This window comes from Rattus norvegicus, chromosome 2 (genome assembly GCF_021556685.1).
Source record: "Rattus norvegicus strain SHRSP/BbbUtx chromosome 2, alternate assembly SHRSP_T2T, whole genome shotgun sequence".
NCBI classification, from domain to species: Eukaryota; Metazoa; Chordata; class Mammalia; order Rodentia; family Muridae; genus Rattus; species Rattus norvegicus.
Genome location: NC_141535.1, coordinates 25,211,989 through 25,230,285, shown reverse-complemented (window position 1 = coordinate 25,230,285; position 18,297 = coordinate 25,211,989). Strand labels below are relative to the sequence as shown.

Here is an 18,297-nt window from a genome sequence, read left to right as displayed (position 1 = left end):
AAATTACCATTGAGTTGAACCTTGAGTATGGTGTGAACTTGCTTGAACTTCCTTCCACGGGACTGTCCACTTGACCATGTGTTGAAGGGACTGTCTTCTCCAGCTCCTATGTCATTCTCTCTTTGTCACAGATCAAGCCACCGTGGTAGAAATCTCCAGCTCATCTGTGCCCTTGGCATTATTGACACGCGTTTTCTTGTTCCCAAGAGGCTAGCGTGTGCATTTTAAGATGAATAGCAATGTTCTGCTCTCTGTATAGTCCAGTAGGGCTGGACTGGGGGCTACCATCTGTGACCACCCAAAAGGTCTTCATAGACAGTGTTGTCAGTACCGGTGACTCTGTGGCTTCGTATGTGACTTCTTTAGCTCTAGGCAACCACTTCTCTACTCTGTGTCAATGCAGTTGTCTGTTTTGGACATATTGCCTGAATTCAAACAATACGTCATCTTTTTATTATTGGCTTTTCAAAAATGGCCTTTTAAAGTTAGCATATAAATACATATGAGAAGTGTATTTTATTGTGGCATTTTCATAGTTCTTTGTTCTTATTCATCTTCTCCTACTGCACTCATCTGTGTCTGCCTCCTGTCCTCTCTCTTGCCGATCCTTGCCCTCCTCCGCTCAGGTCACATGTGTTCTGCCACCTCTTCCTTTTTTCCCTATTCCCCCAACCCCGAAGATCTCCATCCCTTGTTGTCATGATCCTGTAATAATCTACACACACATGCCAGTGGGCACCACCACCTCTCTTCCCAAACCCATTTTACTATGATAGAAGCAGTGCTTGTCTCTCTGAGCCCGGCCTATTTTACTTAACATAAAGATGTTCGGGTTCGTTTTCTGGTGAATGCAATGATTTCATTTTTCTTTCAGTTGAATAAAATCCCGTTATATATATGGATCACATTTTCTTTATGCATTCATCTGTTGATAAACATCTAGGCTGACCCTGTTCCTTCAATATAGTGAACAGTGCCTCAGATGTAGATGGATGTGCAGGTATTTCTGGGGTGGGACTTGAGAGTCTCTGAATATCCCAGGAGTGGTATAGCAGGTCCTCGGTAGTTCAGTTGTACAGTTCACCACACCGATTCCACCCCAGGGGCTGCCACAGTTTCCATACCCACCAGCAGCTTTCGAGGATTCCCCTGTCCCCACATCTCTGCTAGCACTTGTCCTTTATTTTCTAGATGTTAGCCATTGTGATGGAGTCTTAAAGCCATTTTGTGTTTTTCTGATGGCTAAGGCTTTTGAATACTTTTTAATAGTTTATTACTAGTTTATTTTTCTTTTTAGAGATGTTAATTCGATTTATAGATACTTAGTGATTGTAAGGTTAGCTGGTTTTCATGTTCCTTATGTATTCTAGATAGCAAGCTACTGTCTGATGTGTAATTGGCTTGAAAATTAGTTTTTATCAACTTGACACAAAACTCAGCCCAGGAAGAAGGAATCACAATTGAGGAACTAGGACCGTCAAATTGACCGGTGGGCGTGTCTTGGGACATTTTCTTTATTAATGATGGTGTGTAGAGGGCCCAACCCATTGTGGGTGATGCTACCCATGGGCAGATGAGCCAAGGATGTATAAGAAGGGTAGCTGAGCCAGCCAAGGGAGTAGGTCAGCCATCAGTGTTCGTCTACAGTCTGTGCTTGATTTAGTTCTTGTCTTTGACCTCCTGCCTTGGCTTTCCCGGTGATGGACTATAACCTAAACTGAAATAAACCCTTTCCTCACCAAGTTGGTGTTTAGGATTTATCACAGCAGCAGAGAGCAAAGCAGGGCAGTTGGGGACGGCTCTCTCCCGTTTGTAGGCCTTCTCTTCACTCTGGTGCTTGTTTTCTCTGCTGTGCGGAAGCATTTCAGTTTCATGGCCGCCATCTGCGACCGGCTCCTTTCACTTAACATAATTTTTCTCTGTTACGATATATGTAAGCATACCGTTACTTTTTACTAGCACATAGTGATCTCTTGTGTGGTATACTATGTGATAGACTCAGAACGATGTGTATCTTCCTCTAGGTAAATGGCTAGGAATGTAGCTGGTGGGTCACTGGTAATTTTATGTCTTGCTTTATTAAAGGGTCTAATGCTGTCCTCAGTGTCAGGCATCCACTATGGGTCTTGCCACGTTTTGTCCATGCATAAAGGGAGCTACTATGTCCTCAACTATTTGTTATGCTGAAGCCACTTCTTAAACAATATTCTGAACACAGCTCCACCCTGCGATCATTCAGGGCTGAGGCCACCTCCAGTCTCTGTGTGCCTGACTCATATTAACCCTTGATGTGTTTGCTCAGTTCCCTTCTCTAGGCTCAATTAGCATAAGCCTGGTCTATACATAATCTATTTAATTTCCCTCGGTCCACCTGAGTGCCCTGGAGGTTTTAGATTCTGTCATCACTTTTATTTATGGCCACTTAGCCTTCTTCGTTTCCTGTTGACAGATTCACTTCAACATCTGTGTATAAACTAGTGCAGCTGTTAAAGAAGGAGTGTTTCCAAATTGGTACTGTCTCTCTGTCTTTCTTCCAGTCTACTGATGTGTTTGACAGAAGACAGTGTATCTTTATCATGTTTAACATGATGTGTTGATTCATTGTGAAATGATTGCAACAAACTCCCACACCAATCACTTCACATCGGCACCTCTTTGATGATATGTAACTGGTCACTGTTGGACGTTAGAGCTTCAGAACATGTTCACATTTCAAAGTGGAACCAGTGCTTGTTCAGCAGTCACCTCCTTGTTCAGCCTGGCCTCTGACATTCACTGTGTAGTCCTGGCTTTTTTTAAGTTCAGCTTTTGTAGATGGCTCCTGTAATGGAGACTTTGCAATGCTCGCCTTCCTGCCTGACTCCGTTCACTTATATGGCACTCAGAGGTCTGTCTATGTTCTTACTCATCACACAATTTCCCTTTTCCCTCATCTGGCTAATATTTTGTGATATGTTCTCCTTCTTCTGTTGGTAAATGCAGATTGATCCTGTGTGTTCGCTGTTGGGAGTAGTGCTACCATGAACTCGGAAGGGCAGACATAACTTTAAGACACAGACTCCATTTCCTAGAGAATACACCCAGAAGTGGGGTTGCTAGATCAGAGCATAATTCTAGTTTTTAGTTTTTGAACTAAAACATCTGTCCTCTATGGTGTCTACCAGAACTTCCCCACTGTCTTTGTTCAGCACCTCTTTTCGTACATCACCACCGACATATTTTTTTAAAAATCTAGTGTTATGGTTTTGACTTGTTAAAAGTCAAACATTTTTGACTTTGACTTCCCTGATGATTAGTGATGCTAAGAATGTTTCCATACACTTGTTGGCCGTTTGTATTTTGGGTGTTAGGAAATACCTCTTCTTGGTTGATTTTAGGAAATCTGGTTACTGTTTTCTTGCTGTTGAGCTGAGTGTTTTATATTACAGTACTTCTAAATTCTGAGTGATGATGAATATTGGTGGTTAGGAGAGAAAGGATTCTGAATACAGTAATAAGAAGACTTCTGAAGGGGGTTATTTTAGAAAGGTTCAGTCAAATTGGAAGTATATGTGTTTTATTTGAAAAAAAAAACTTAAGATATGATTCAAATATAGAAAACAAGACAGTACCAGTAAAGAGGGCAGCTGTGAGCTAGGTCAGCATGTAATCAGTCCCCACAGTCTTTCCAGAGAAGGTCAAGCATAGAGCTCAGGGTGACCATGGCCCTAACTTTCCTTGCTGCCATCTCCCTGTAGTTTTATTACGTGTATTTCTTGTTGTTGATCCTTACAGCTAGGTTCATTTTAAAAGCCTTGTCCACCTACAGATTCCCTTCCACCTGCTCTATACCCTTTTATTTGCTGAAGAAACATAGTTGATTTTCTGGGTTTTCCAGAGCCTGGGTCTCAATGGCTATGTCATAACGTCAAACTTGCTTCTCAGTATTTTCTGGATTTGTAGTTGAATTGAACTGCTTAATAAGACCCAGGTCCTTTTATTTGGGGATTCTTTTGGAGCAAGAGTGAGAGGACTTCATATGTTTTATTTCCCACTAGGTGGCATATAATTGTCTTTATGTAGGAACTGAGTATTTCTGGACATGAGCTGCCAATGAACTATCCACTTTTTAAAGCGGACACCTGGCTTTAAATGTATCTAGTTTGTTTGTTTAATTCACTGTGTTGCTTCTCAGTGGGCTTCTTCCTCACGCTCAGATTGGCCCTTAATTAGGTAATAAGAGCTCTTGAAGTTGGCTCTGAGTCATTTGCTATGACTCTGTTATTAGCTTTTTTGCAAATACATAACAAGATATTTTAGGCCACCATCCTGTCTTATTGTTATCCTATTCCAGACGTTAACCACTTCTTCAATTAGCTGTAGTTTATAGTGGGAAGAGATACCTGAAAAACACAGTCTATGTTCCAGGAAGTTTCTTATTCACAGAATTAGTCTTATTTCTAGGTCTTTGTAGAAGACACATGCATATTTAACAAGTAAACCACATATAGGACATATAAAATACTTCAAATTCTAATTTGGGGCTAACTGCTTTCCATGTGTGGTCTTCACCCTTGCTTTTGTCTCTGTATTGCCCCTTGTGGAGGATTCTTATGTAAATAGTTGTGTTATTACAATGTCGGGTTCTTGATCGCCTTAATTTCACATTTTCAGAGGAATAACTCTGATATGACCATCGCTAATTCGGATTTGTGAAAAAAGCTGACCTTGCTGCCTGTGCTCTCTCATGTCTCCCACACGTGTTTGGAGTGTGGGCTCTCCTCCCTCCCTCACATCTCTCTGCCTTGGTGGATCAGGCGTTGCTCCCATGTCCCCCACACGTGTTTGGAGCGTGGGCTCTCCTCCCTCCCTCACATCTCTCTGCCTTGGTGGATCAGGCGTTGCTCCCATGTCTCCCACACGTGTTTGGAGTGTGGGCTCTCCTCCCTCCCCTCACATCTCTCTGCCTTGGTGGATCAGGCGTTGCTCCCATGTCCCCCACACGTGTTTGGAGTGTGGGCTCTCCTCCCTCCCTCACATCTCTCTGCCTTGGTGGATCAGGCGTTGCTCCCATGTCCCCCATGGAAGCGCCTTTGCCATGTTGCATCTTCAAGGCTTGATTCTGTGAGCAAATGCATATTAAATTCTCATCACCCGATTCTTAAGTCTGGTGTCTCTAGTCACGTGGTTGTCTGAACTTGATTGTCTAAGTTAGCAGCTATTAAACGTTAGTGTGTATGACAGTCACGTGGAGGTGAATGGATTTGTTTCCTATCGGGAGGCCTGCAGTTGCCTTCTTTTGAGCTGAGTTTTAACTTACTAGTGATGAACTGAGTCCTGACTTAACTGGTGATGAACTAGTTTCACTCTTTAGAGTGTTTCCATGAACATCTGGATTTAAACATTTCTGATGTTTAGGCCACAATCTGAGACATGGTGTTTGGATGGTGCCTGTTGCATGGGCTTTTTGTGCATTTGTTGTTTGAGACAGAATTTCATGTAGCTGAGGATGACCTGGTACTCCTGATTCTCTGAATTGCAGCATGGGCAAGCATGCTTCGACCATGCCAACAGATTCTACATTTCTACTACATTCTGGGAGGTAGGGCTTCAGCATTGTGTCTTGGGAGCACTTTTTATATGTTTAGACCAACTGCCCTATTTCCTGAGTCCCTCCTCCTCCTCCTCCTCCTCCTCTTCCTCCTCCTCTTCTTCCTCCTCCTCCTACTTCTCCTCCTCCTCTTCCTTCTCCTCTTCCTCTTCCTTTTCTTCCTCCTCCTCCTTCTCCTCCTTCAGTATTTTTACAGTTGTTTTCCCTTCATTTTGAGTTGGCTATTGGTTTTCATTTTCTACATAGGTTATTATCTGTGGGACCTGTTCTTCTTAGTGTTATTCTGTGGCCTTTCCCCTCTGGGGTTACTTATTTTCCTTTTCGTTAGGGTTATCTGAGTTCTGACAGCGTATTTCTGAGGATTTCTTTTCTTCTTTTTTCTAGCTTGTTATCCCAGCACTAGGGAAACTGAAGCAGGAGGATAAGTGGTAGTTTCTTGGCAAGCTGGGGTATGTAGCAAATACCAGGTGAGCCAGGGCAACAATAGTGAAACCTTGTCTCAAGACAAAGCAATACAAGCAACATAACAACAACAACAACAGCAACAACAACACTCACCACTGTTAGCTTGTTTTTGTAACGAATTTTTTAAATTAAGATCTAGGTTTTCTTTTATGGAGATTAGACTTTTTCTTTTTCTGACATTCTGTTATCATCTATAATGTCATTCTGCTTTTGTCCTTGAAATAACTTGGCTAGAAATTGACCTTGGTTCTTTTGTATTAGTTGTTTTTATATGAAATTCATTTCCTGAGCTCTTAGAAGAGGATGATAGATGAAAGTAGCCTTTCTAATGCGACAGTTGTCTTAGTGAGGGTTTTACTGCAGTGAACAGACACCTTGGCCATGGCAAGTCTTAGAAAGGACAACATTTAACTGGGGCTGGCTCACAGGTTCAGAGGTTCAGTTCATTATCATCAAGTCAGGAAGCATGGCAGCGTCCAGGCAGGCATGGTGCAGGAGGAGCTGAGAGTTCCACCTCTTGTTTTGAAGGCTGCTAGCAGAATACTGGGTTCCAGGCAGCTAAGATAAGGGTCTTAAAGTCCACACCCATAGTGACACACCTACTCCAACAAGGACATACCTCCAAATAGTGCCACTCCCTGGGCCGAGCATATTCAAACTATAACAGTAGTAGTCATGTTTGTTATATCATAAGGTATCATCATAACTAGCATGGTTCAAGCATTTTAAATATAGAGTGTGAACTGTGGCGCTTCTGTCCCTGCTCTCACACAGCGTCATCCATCTAGTCCAGCTGTGGAATCCTGTCAAATGCATCAAGTCTCTTTGAAGTTGTCCCTGCCATTGGCCCTATAATAATGAGCAATTTTTTATGTTTTTTTGGGCTAGAATTTTGCAGACAGGGCATCGTATAGTGTGTAGTCATTTGGTTTCATGTCTGACTTAGCCTAGTGACTTTAGCATAGCATAAATATTTGCATATTTCTAACTATGTAAAAACCATGGCAGCTCTCTTATTGCTCTGTCTCTTGCCTGCTCAGTTTGGAGTCTGTTAATGATAGTAAATCTACAGTGTGAGATTGTTTCCAAGGAGCGCCTTGGTGGCTGGGGAGATGACCCACTCGTAAACTGAGGATTCAAGGTTGACCCCAGAACCCAGGCTTAAAAAGCTCAATATGGTGTTTACTTGCTATCCCAGCACTGGGGAGGCAGGGACAGGAGGGACCCTGAGTCATGCTGGCCAATCAGTTTAGCTTAGTGGGGGAGGCCCACGCCAATGAGAAACCTCATCTCAGAAACAGTGTGGGCAGCACTCCTGAGGAAGGATACATGAGGCTGACTCAGTCTGTCCAGGCACATGCACATACATACATGTACACACATAACCCCTCCCCTGTGAGTCCTTTGTCAGTTTTGTCAGTTTATAGGTCTTGAGGTTTCTGGTCCTTCCACACCTTACAGTCTGTGTGTGCTCGTGGTCAGTGGTCCACACCTTACAGTAGACAGTGTGTGCTCGTGTCAGTTGTCCACACCTTACAGTAGACAGTGTGTGCTCGTGTCAGTTGTCCACACCTTACAGTAGACTGTGTGTGCTCGTGGTCAGTTGTCCACACCTTACAGTAGTCTGTGTGTGCTCGTGGTCAGTTGTCCACACCTTACAGTAGTCTGTGTGTGCTCGTGGTCAGTTGTCCACACCTTACAGTCTGTGTGTGCTCGTGTCAGTTGTCCACACCTTACAGTAGACAGTGTGTGCTCGTGTCAGTTGTCCACACCTTACAGTAGACAGTGTGTGCTCGTGTCAGTTGTCCACACCTTACAGTAGACTGTGTGTGCTCGTGGTCAGTTGTCCACACCTTACAGTAGTCTGTGTGTGCTCGTGGTCAGTTGTCCACACCTTACAGTAGTCTGTGTGTGCTCGTGGTCAGTTGTCCACACCTTACAGTAGACTGTGTGTGCTCGTGGTCAGTTGTCCACACCTTACAGTCTGTGTGTGCTCGTGTCAGTTGTCCACACCTTACAGTAGACAGTGTGTGCTCGTGTCAGTTGTCCACACCTTACAGTAGACAGTGTGTGCTCGTGTCAGTTGTCCACACCTTACAGTAGACTGTGTGTGCTCGTGGTCAGTTGTCCACACCTTACAGTAGTCTGTGTGTGCTCGTGGTCAGTTGTCCACACCTTACAGTAGTCTGTGTGTGCTCGTGGTCAGCTGGTTGTCCCACTCTGTCTTGTGCTTCAGTTCCTCACCTCTTGCTATGTTTGCTGTGAGTGTGGCTGCTCTGTGGTGCCAGATGCTTTGGTGTTTTTCTACTTCCCTCATGGCTGCAGACAGTGCATGAATCTTACTACTGCTCATCTCACTAGCTTTCATCTGGGATTCCTAAGGATACTGTGCAGTTATAGTGTATCATTTGTAGGTTTTGATACAGCTGGTCTGTTCTCTGTTTTCATGGCAGTATTTGAATAGATGTAAAAATGGCGTATATGATTTTACTTTTTACAAAGTTAGGTTTTAAAAGATTATTTTCTAAGCAAATATTGATCAGTAGCATTTTTGATTAAGGAAAGTAACAAAATTATTACAATGATTTCTTGAGTTTGTAAAGCAAGTCGTCTGTTTCGACCAGTGTACTGAAGGGAGGCATCCTCTCTGTACCCCCATTTATGAGGGTTGCGTCGTTGTCCATCATTTGAGATAACTAAACTGAGAACCTGAGTGATGCATGCCATGTGTCCACATAAGAACCTTTGTCTTTGTGGTTGTTTTTGTGAGTAGCACAGAAGTGTCAGTGAGCTATCTCTTTCCCAGTTGTGAGTCTTCTGTCTAGGGCTTACCTCATCTGCTCAGCATCGTGAGCTGAGCATCAGGCTGCTGTTTAATTGGCCTTCGCCATGGGACTTTTAAACCAGACCTTGCGCTTTCTTCAGTCACGAGAAATGTCATTAAAAGTAGCCAAGTAGGAGTTTCCTGTAGCTTGGTGCAGGGGACCATATCAAGAATTTCCTTAAGTTTTAGGTACACTCTCCATTGCGTCGTGGTGCAGCTGTGTGTGGTCTGGCTTTATAAGCACCTAGTCAGCCTTGGATCACCCGATTCCTGTACCAGGCAGGCGCTGGGGCAGCTGACACTATCCCTCTCTGCTGCCTCATGCCTCTCATGTCAGCCATTCTGACTTTAAGTGTCTATCAGTGGATCTAGCTTCAGTGTGCGTGAGAATTTCTGGTGCTGGGCTCTATACCACATGTATGTACTGGGAATGAGTAGGGCCAAAGGAATGTAGAACCTCCTGTATTTTTTTTATTGGGTATTTATGTATTTACATTTCAAATGTTATTTCCTTTCCCGGCTTTTCCCTCTCCCTTAACTCCTGCCCCTGCTTGAATGAGGATGCTCCTTCTACTCCCACTTCCCGCCTCCTCATCTCCCTGCTCTGACATTTCCCTACACTGGGGAAATGAGCCTTCACAGAACCAAGGACTTTTCTTCCTATTGATGCCAGGCAAGGCCATCCTCTGCTACATATGCAGCTGGAGCTATAGGTCTCTCCATGTGTACCCTTTGGTTAGTGGATTAGGCCCTGGGAGCTCTGGTTGGTTGATATTGTTGTTCTTCCTATGGGGTTGCAAACCCCTTCAGCTCCTTCCATTCTTCCTCTAACTCCTCCATAGGGGTCAATGGTTGGCTGCAAGCATCCTCATCTGGATCAGGAAGGCTCTGGCAGAGCCTCTCAGGAGACATCATATCTGGCTCCTGTCCGCAAGCACTTCTTGGCATCAGCAATAGTGACTGGGTTTGGTGGCTGCATATGGGATGGATCCCAAAGTGGGGCAGTCTCTAGATGGCCTTTCCTTCAGTCTCTGCTCCACTCTTTGTCCCTGTATTTCCTGTAGATAGGAGCAATTCTGGGGTAAAATTTTGAGAAGGGTTGTTGGCCCCATCTCCCAACCAGGGTCCTTGCCTAACCTCTGGACATGGTCTCTACAGGTTCTATCTCTCCTTTGTTGGGCATTTCAGCTAATCTCATCTCTGTTAGATATTAGAATGGCTACTCCAGCTTGATTCTTGGGACCATTTGCTTCGAGAAATTTTTCCAGCCTTTTACTTTGAGGTAATGTCTGTCTTTGTTACTGAGGTGCGTTTCTTGTATGTAACAAAATACTGGGTCCTCTTTCCATATCCAGTCTGTTAGTCTATGCCTTTTTATTGAGGAATTGAGTTCTTTGATGTTAAGAGATGTTAAGAACTAGTGATTATTGCTTTCTGTTATTTTTGTTGTTAGAAATGAAATTATGTTTTTGTGGGTATCTTTCAAGTTTGTTGAAAGAAGATTACTTTGTTTTTTTTTTATTTTTTTTTGTTTTTGTTTTTGTTTTTTTTAGGGTGTAGTTTCCCTCCTTGTGTTGGAGTTTTCCATCTATTATCTTTTGTAGGGCTGGATTTGTGGCAAGTTATTGTGTAAATTTGGTTTTGGTTTTGTCATGGAATATCTTGGTTTCTCCATCTATGTTAATTGAGAGTTTTGCTGGATATAGTAGCCTGAGCTGGCATTTGTGTTCTCTTAGGGTCTGCCCAGGATCTTCTGGCTTTCATAGTCTCTGGTGAGAAGTCTTGTGTAATTCTGATAGGTCTGCCTTTTTATGTCATTTGACCTTTTTCCCTTACTGCTTTTAATATTCTTTCTTTGTTTTGCGTATTTGGTGTTTTGACTATTATGTGATTGGAGGATTTTCTTTTCTGGTCCAATCTCTTTGGAGTTCTGTAGGCCTCTTGTTTGTTCATGGGCATCTCTTTCTTTAGGTTAGGAAGTTTTCTTCTATAATTGTGTTGAAGATATTTACTGGCCCTTTCAGTTGGGAATCTTGGCTTTCTTCTATACCTATTATCCTTAGGTTTGGTCTTCTCATTGTGTCTTGGATTTCCCGGATGTTGTGGGTTAGGAGCTTTTTATATTTTGAATTTTCTTTGACTATTGTGTCAATATTTTCTATGATTTCTTCTGCCCCTGAGATTCTTTCTTCTATCTCTTGTATTCTGTTAGTGACGATTGCGTCTATGACTCCTGATCTCTTTCCTAGATTTTCTGTCTCCAGGGTTGTCTCCCTTTGTGATTTTCTTACTGTTTCTATTTCCATTTTTAGATCCTGGATGGTTTTGTTCAATTCCTTCACCTGTTTGGTTGTATTTTCCTGTAATTTAAGAGATTTTTGTTTTTCCTCTTTAATGGCTTCTACTTGTGTTGTCCTGTTTTTCTTTAAGGGAGTTATTCATGTCCTTCTTAAAGTCCTCTATCATCATCATGAGATGTAATATTAAATTCAAGTCTTGCTTTTTCTGTGTGTTGTGGTATCCAGGACTTGCTGTGGTAGGAGAACTGGGTTCTGATGATGCCAAGTAGCCTTGGTTTCTGTTCCTATGTTCTTGCACTTTCCTCTCACCATCTGGTTATCTCTGATGTTAGTTGGTCTTGCTGCCTCTGACTGGAGATTGTCCCTACTGTGGGCCTGTGAGCCTGTGACCTTAGGACTTGAGAGTACTTCTAGGATCAGCTTTCTCTTGGCAGGATTTGGGTATGGAGGGCTGTGACAGCCGTAGCTATGGGGCACAGATGGAGACTGGAAGGATTCTGTCCCCAGCTGCTTGGTGGTTCCTTGTATGCTCCTGGCGGGTCCCTTTTTGGACAGTTAGTGGAGCGAAAGTGGGGTCTCAGGAGCGAGAGCGCTCCTGGGAGACCTGCTCTCTCCAAGTGGGATTTGGATATGGAGTGAATCTTCTGTATTATCACACATGTTATTGTTGAATGTGGAAGATATAAATAGAAAGCACCACCTTACACAGGGAACATTCCTACTAAGGTAACATTTCTTTCTAAATCAGTTATTATACATCTAGTCAAAATCTCAGGAAAGGTTTTTGTGAAACTAGGTAAGGTGAACTGGAAACTTATAAGGATCATCAGAAAATAGACAGCTTTTGGAGAGCAAGTTGCAGTCTCTTGGCTTCCCAGACAGTGCAGCACAGAAATAGAGACCCTGTAGTGTAAGATACAGATGAACAGAGAGATCAGTGCAGTAAACTAATTTTTCATATTTGTTTTTTTCTTTTTATTTCAACTTCTCTCATATATTACATCTTGACTGCAGTTTTCCCTCCCTCCTCTCCTCTTCCCCACTAATATCTCCCCTCTCTCCTCTTTCCCCTGGACCCCTCCCACCTCACTTCTCCTCAGAAAAGAGAAGGTCTTCAGTGGAGGGAATTGACACTGGGTCACACCTAGAAGGATGTGAAATAGGTAGTGAGGGAGTGTCATGAATGCTAGGTCAAGATGGAGTGCTCTATGATCATATCTGATTGTTAAGTTATATGGAGAGTCAAATGTGTTTCTAACCTCATGCCATCTACAAAAATAAATTTAAGAAAATCATATTTGTAAAACAAGTATCAATCTTAGTAGAACATATGAGATTTAATGGACTACTTAGATTGATTTGCAAATAAGTAAATTATGCCTTTTAAATCTTAAACTATAGCATTGTGCCCCAAAGCAAACTGTGCAGATTAGGAAGACAGCACTCAGAAGTTGGAAGCATGTTCCACACACCATGCTGCCAAGCCTAAGAGCACACTGAGTCCATGACTGTGTTTTCATCCTCAGGCGCTAGATAAATGTGACTGGGACAACAGCTGCATCTGATATTTTATTATTTTGAAATAAAAGTGTTTGAATGTAGCATGCAATGAACTGTTAATGCTGGGTGCACATCAAGCAATGGGGAAAAGTTGAATAAACTGCAGCACTCACAGGCTGTGACACATTTCCCACTCTTCCAAAGAACAAGTTATAGACAAGGCATTACACAGAAATTTCAAAGAAATACTATGCAGGGAAATAAGTTGGGATATAGAGTCATCTAATACAGTGAAGAATAGATTATGTTAGTGTGTGGTATGTGTTTGTGTCTGATTTGATAAGCAGTCAGCACTGGAGAGGTCTGTCTGGGCTGTGGGTTGTGAGCAGACATCCAATGATGAGAGAAGATGGGAGTGAGGAGGTGACAGTCAGGGAAAGGGAAATGTACCATCCAGCATGGAAGGTGGGATTTTGTTTATCTATAAAAACTTTTATTCGTATTTTAAAGGGTTACATAATTATTTAAGAGCAAGAACTAACCTGAGGAGAGTAGACTATATACTTGACTATGACTGGGATGAAACTAGGCTTCATAAAATGTCACAAGGCAGAGATGCTGCCCCCTCCACGAATGAACTCTTCAAATGTTTTGTTTGCTATAATTTCTAAACAACCCATGTGGCCACATTAAAATGCTTTAATATTTTTTCTCCTTTAATATTTATACTTAGGTTGCTTCTCGTTTCAGTGGGTTCTTTTTGATATTCAGTATGAAGTTGTCACAGTGTGCTAGGTGCTTTAAAATGCTAGTAGATAAAAGTAACAGCTGAGCTACCTTACGAGATGAGAGCTCAGTCTGCTCTCAACTGTGCTGAAGACAGTAAGAAATGAGTCTGCTTTTTGTTGTTGTTAGTCAAGACAGACACCTTAATATAGGTAATTCAAGGTAATGGGGACTCTCTTCAGATTTCACGTTTTCTCTTTGTAGTGTTGGGGATGACAGAATTCGAGTAGAAAGGATGAATAATACTCACTTTGAATACAGCCATGCTTTCCAGACAGTTATGGAGTTCTATGCCAGAGAGACAGTTGACACCCAGGGTAAGTATTTTATTCATGTTACCCATGTCTTCAGCTGCACTGATACCAGATGTGGATAAAGGCGTGAGCGTGGCTTTCAGTTTACTGACAAGTAGGAAGCGAGTAGAAATCTGTGGGAGCATCCAAGGGCAGAACTCCTGTTCATGGGCTCCTGTGGAATACCACGGGAGCTGGGCCTGCTTGCCACATGTCTGCTCACCCAGCACTGAGAAGGCTGAGGCAGGGGGATTTCTAGTGTTAGCCTAACCGGGTATAGTGGGCAAAACCCTGTCACAGCAGAAGAGAACAGGAACACACAGCCACAAGAAGGAAACACTAGCAGCATGAGAGCATCACTGTAAAGTCTTCTCTCTCTGACAGTTCTCTCTCCTGCTGGCTTACGAATGCTTCTCAGTGAAGGTACAGACAGCTTACGTCATTGCTTAATAGAATGTTTGATAAATTCTGACAGGGTCTAGCATTTTAGAAGGTTGGTTACCTGAATTATAATGCCAGCACATTAGTGAGCAGATTCACTAGTGTGGTAAACATTACTCATTTAAACATTCACATTGGCCTCTCACAGTAGGGCGTGAGGTGTGTGCACTCTTACTCCTGTCAGTCCAGGTTCTGCCAGCATCAGTTGCTATTGGCAAGGTGAGAAGGCACTTCCTGGTCTCTCAAGACAAACCTGTCTTCTCTCCGTGCCAGTGCTGCAGAGCACTTGCCATCAGCCCTTTCCCCAGCTCCTGCCCAGCCTTCCTGTCATTTCCTGTCATCCAAGCATCCTTGTCTGGTTTCACATGCCATTTAAATCCCATTTAATGAACACGTCAGAGACTGCATCCTGCTTCTGAAAGCAGCATGGCGTAGCATCAGGGGTTCATCTTTTGCTCAGTTAAACACATCCTAAGACCTCACAATTATTTCTGGGTCTCAGATTAACTAAAGGTTATGGGATGGAAAGTGGCCTACTGAGCCTGTGTCCTCTTAGTGTGAGCCGTGCTCACAGCAGCCTTTAGGGAAGTCCATGGCTTCTGTGGGGCTTAAGTCTTCTTTCCCTAGGTGACAGACTATATTTGAGGGGACAGAGTCTCATCTGTGCGAATGGGTTATCCTGGTTTAGGGGTTCTGTGCTCTTCAGGAATCCTTCAATACAGTCTCTGAAGGAACTGGCCAGAGTGTGAGAGTCAGGGCCCTCAGGGAAGGTCAGGGCCCTCAGGGAAGGTCAGTCAGGGCCCTCAGGGAAGGTTAGGGCCCTCAGGGAAGGTCAGGGCCCTCAGGGAAGGTCAGTCAGGGCCCTCAGGGAAGGTCAGTCAGGGCCCTCAGGGAAGGTCAGTCAGGGCCCTCAGAGAAGGTCAGGGCCCTCAGGGAAGGTCAGGCCCTCAGGGAAGGCCAGCACCCTCAGGGAAGGCCAGCACCCTCAGGGAAGGTCAGCACTCTGGGTCTGAGTATGCTTAGTTCCTCCTGGAGACAGTGCTGTCCCCACTTCTGCAGTTTCCAGGGAAACAGAACTAGGAAGTAAAAATGAGTGCTCAGTTGGAGGAGAAGGGCTGTTCTTCAGTTTTTATACCCTTCCTGATGCTGTGACCCTTAAAACAGCTCCTCATGTAGTGGTGACCCAACCATGAAATTATATTCGTTCCCATTATAACTGTAGTCTTGCTGTTGTTATGAATCATATATAAACACCTGTTTTCTGATGGTCTTAGGCAACCCCGGGAAGGGTTGTTCAGCCCCCTAAGATGCTGAGACCCACAGGTTAAGAGCTACTGCCCTAGGTTTATGACCAGTTTTAGTTAAGTAATGAAGCATTACTGATAGACAGAGGGCAGTTTGTAATCCTTTTTATTGTCTGTAAAAAAAATGTCAAGCAATGGTTGTGTATAAAGAAAAATGAAGATGTTTCTGCCCTGGTCACTCGGCTATCCAGGGGTGGTCGTTGACCGTTTGGCATCATCCTTAAGGGTTGTCTTTTGAGTGAACCTGCCTGTGTCTGTGTGACATTCACAGTTAGTTCATTAGGCGGTGATAACAGTAAGCAGAGATTAAGGTAGAGAATCGAAGCCGTGCTAAGAAGATGGCATTCGACAGAGATGTGCACAGAGAAGGAGTTGGGAGCAGTAGTATTCCCCACAGAGCAGCTGTGATGTAAGCTTACAGGGCACAACACTGTGTTAGGAAAGGGGTAGCAGGAGTCTGTGCAGGGTACCTGAGGAAGAACACGAGGAACGAACTTATCAGTGGAGGAGATGGAAGATGGCTCCTTTGGAGGGCGTTGGACAATTTGTCTAATCATCTCGTATCCACATTGAAAAGAATTCTTTGGCTGCATCATGAATACCTGCCAGTGTGCAGGACAGAGCAGGAGACTGGATGGAACAGGACAGATCAGGTGACTGGACAGAAAGCTGCTGTAATGTACTCAGAGCAGGGTGAGGGCAGCCGCACACTGCTCTGTCAAGCCTGCAGCAGTGTGCTGTGGACAGCCTTCCCGTTAGCTGACACAGCTGTCAGTCACTCTTTCAAAGTAGGCTCACCACCATCTGGATTTGCTAACGTTTATCTCATCCTTGTCCTGTGGATGTTTGTTTAGGTTGACTATCATTTTTTTTCTTACTATTTTTAAATGTTGTCAATTCACTTTCTTGCATACACATCTTTGATATATGGTTTACAGTATTTATAGTGAAAGTATTTAATATTTTTCTGATTTGAAAAACTTTTTAAAAATGATTCAGTCCAGTAAAAAATGATGCACGCACATGAAAAGGAGAGAAATGATAACTTTTATAGATGAATTTTACTTAACCATGTCTTTTTAGCAGTAATACCATTGAGGCTGTTGTTCTGTTTTTAGGCTCTCAGAGCCTGTCTGGTGTCATTCACTTGGAGAAGCCTGTGATCTGCGCCCTGGCTGCCATAATACGGTACCTCAAGGAATTTAACTTGGACAAGGTGCTGTCCAAACCCGAGTAAGTAATGCTACAAAAGCTCTAAAAGACTGGAGGAGCATTCTAGTCAGAACATTTTAAAATATAATAATTTAATAATGTTTTAAATTTTAATAATTTAAAATATTTCTGAAACTTCAAAGCCCACCCCAGTGAAGTAATTCCTCTAACAAGGCCACACCTTCTATCCTTCAAATCCTCAAATGTTTCCACTTCCTGAGACTGAGCATCAAATATATGAGCCTTTGGGTCCCTTTTCATTCAAACCATCACAGTAGGGCTTATATAAAGTCAGAGGCTTACATTAGGGTACAAGGGTGAACTGTTGGTACTGTTGCTAGAATCATAAAAGTAACCATTAACTAAACTGCCAAGCTGTGTTTGTTGTAGATAAATGTTACATCAGTCTCACTAGAGAACTGTATTTCTTACAACCTGATTAAGAACGAGTGTTACAAAGGATGCAGGAATTTCCACCCTTTTGAGAGGCTGGGATACACCTCAGAGTTCAAGCACTTGCCACTCAGGTAATTGAACCAGGAGTTCCGAGTCTTAGATCTGCTCTTCGTGCTGGGTGGGCACGTCAGCCCCCCTGCTGGCAAGTGAGGCCAGCCACAACAGAGAGCTCTGGGTTCCACTGAGACTCTGCCTCAAAGGGTACGGTGGAAAAGGGACCTAGGAAGATTCCCGACACCAATCTTGGGCTTCCACACACATGTGCTCACTTAACTGCATGCACGTATGGACCCACATACATGTAACACTTGCAGCACACGTGCATGCACATGAAAAGGAGAAAAGACAAAAAAATTAAAAAGCTGCACATTTTCTTATTTTTGGTTTCTGTGATTTCACAGACCACTGAGTTGGAGATCGTTTCAGACCTAATAGTTGCCATTATAGGAAAATGCCACCTTAATAACCAAGGTGCAGGGGAAGGCAGTGGACAATTCTCTTGCCTCTCTGTATTCCTCCTTCACCACCTTGTTGGCTCTGTCAAGAGTCTTCCTGTTACAGATCCTGCATGAGTGAACCCCTTCCATTCTGCAGAGGCCATGAACAGGCAGGAGCTAGCTCAGTGAAAGGCCATCATCTGGTCTGTGTTATCAGGCTTACTAGGAGAGCGGAAGAAAATCAGGTTCTGTGGGAATTTTTGTATTTTAGTGTGTGTTTTAATAAAATAGGCCATCAATTGTCTGGAAACAGTTTTATCGTATTTAAGCCACTTAAATAAATGCCCACCAACAGTAAAGTACTGTGTCACTTTTATAGGGTAATGTGTAGCCATGAAAATGACCTGTGTGGTCAGCATTAAAATCTTTATTGACAGTCTATCAAGCCAGAGATCGGGCTGAGCAAAGGAACTGCAGGTTTTTATATAAAGTTCAAAACTGCTAGAACATAATACGACAGGATAGAACATATTTGGGGAAAGTAGTGAGAAATGCACAGGAATGATGGACAGTTTCAGAACAGTGACCCCCTGTCCCACTTGGACAAGGAAGGAAAACATGGCATGGCCAAGGAAGCAGTAGAGTGGCTTGTATTTGATATGGTTTTAAATCAGTGTACTAGATTACTC

At 43.2% G+C, this 18,297-nt stretch overlaps 1 protein-coding gene across 10 annotated transcripts in view; it reads left to right on the top strand.

Moving 5' to 3' along the window:
- Positions 1-18,297, top strand: part of Msh3 (mutS homolog 3) — a 141,295-nt gene that overhangs the window by 38,221 nt on the left and 84,777 nt on the right. For all 10 annotated transcript variants that reach the window (XR_015667100.1, XR_015667099.1, XR_015667104.1 and 7 more), the window contains 2 exon segments: positions 13,670-13,782; positions 16,622-16,736. Coding sequence is in view for 7 of the 10 variants with exons in the window: in XM_087629906.1 (XP_087486032.1) it covers positions 13,670-13,782; positions 16,622-16,736 (228 nt within the window). In the remaining 3 variants the exon portion in view is untranslated.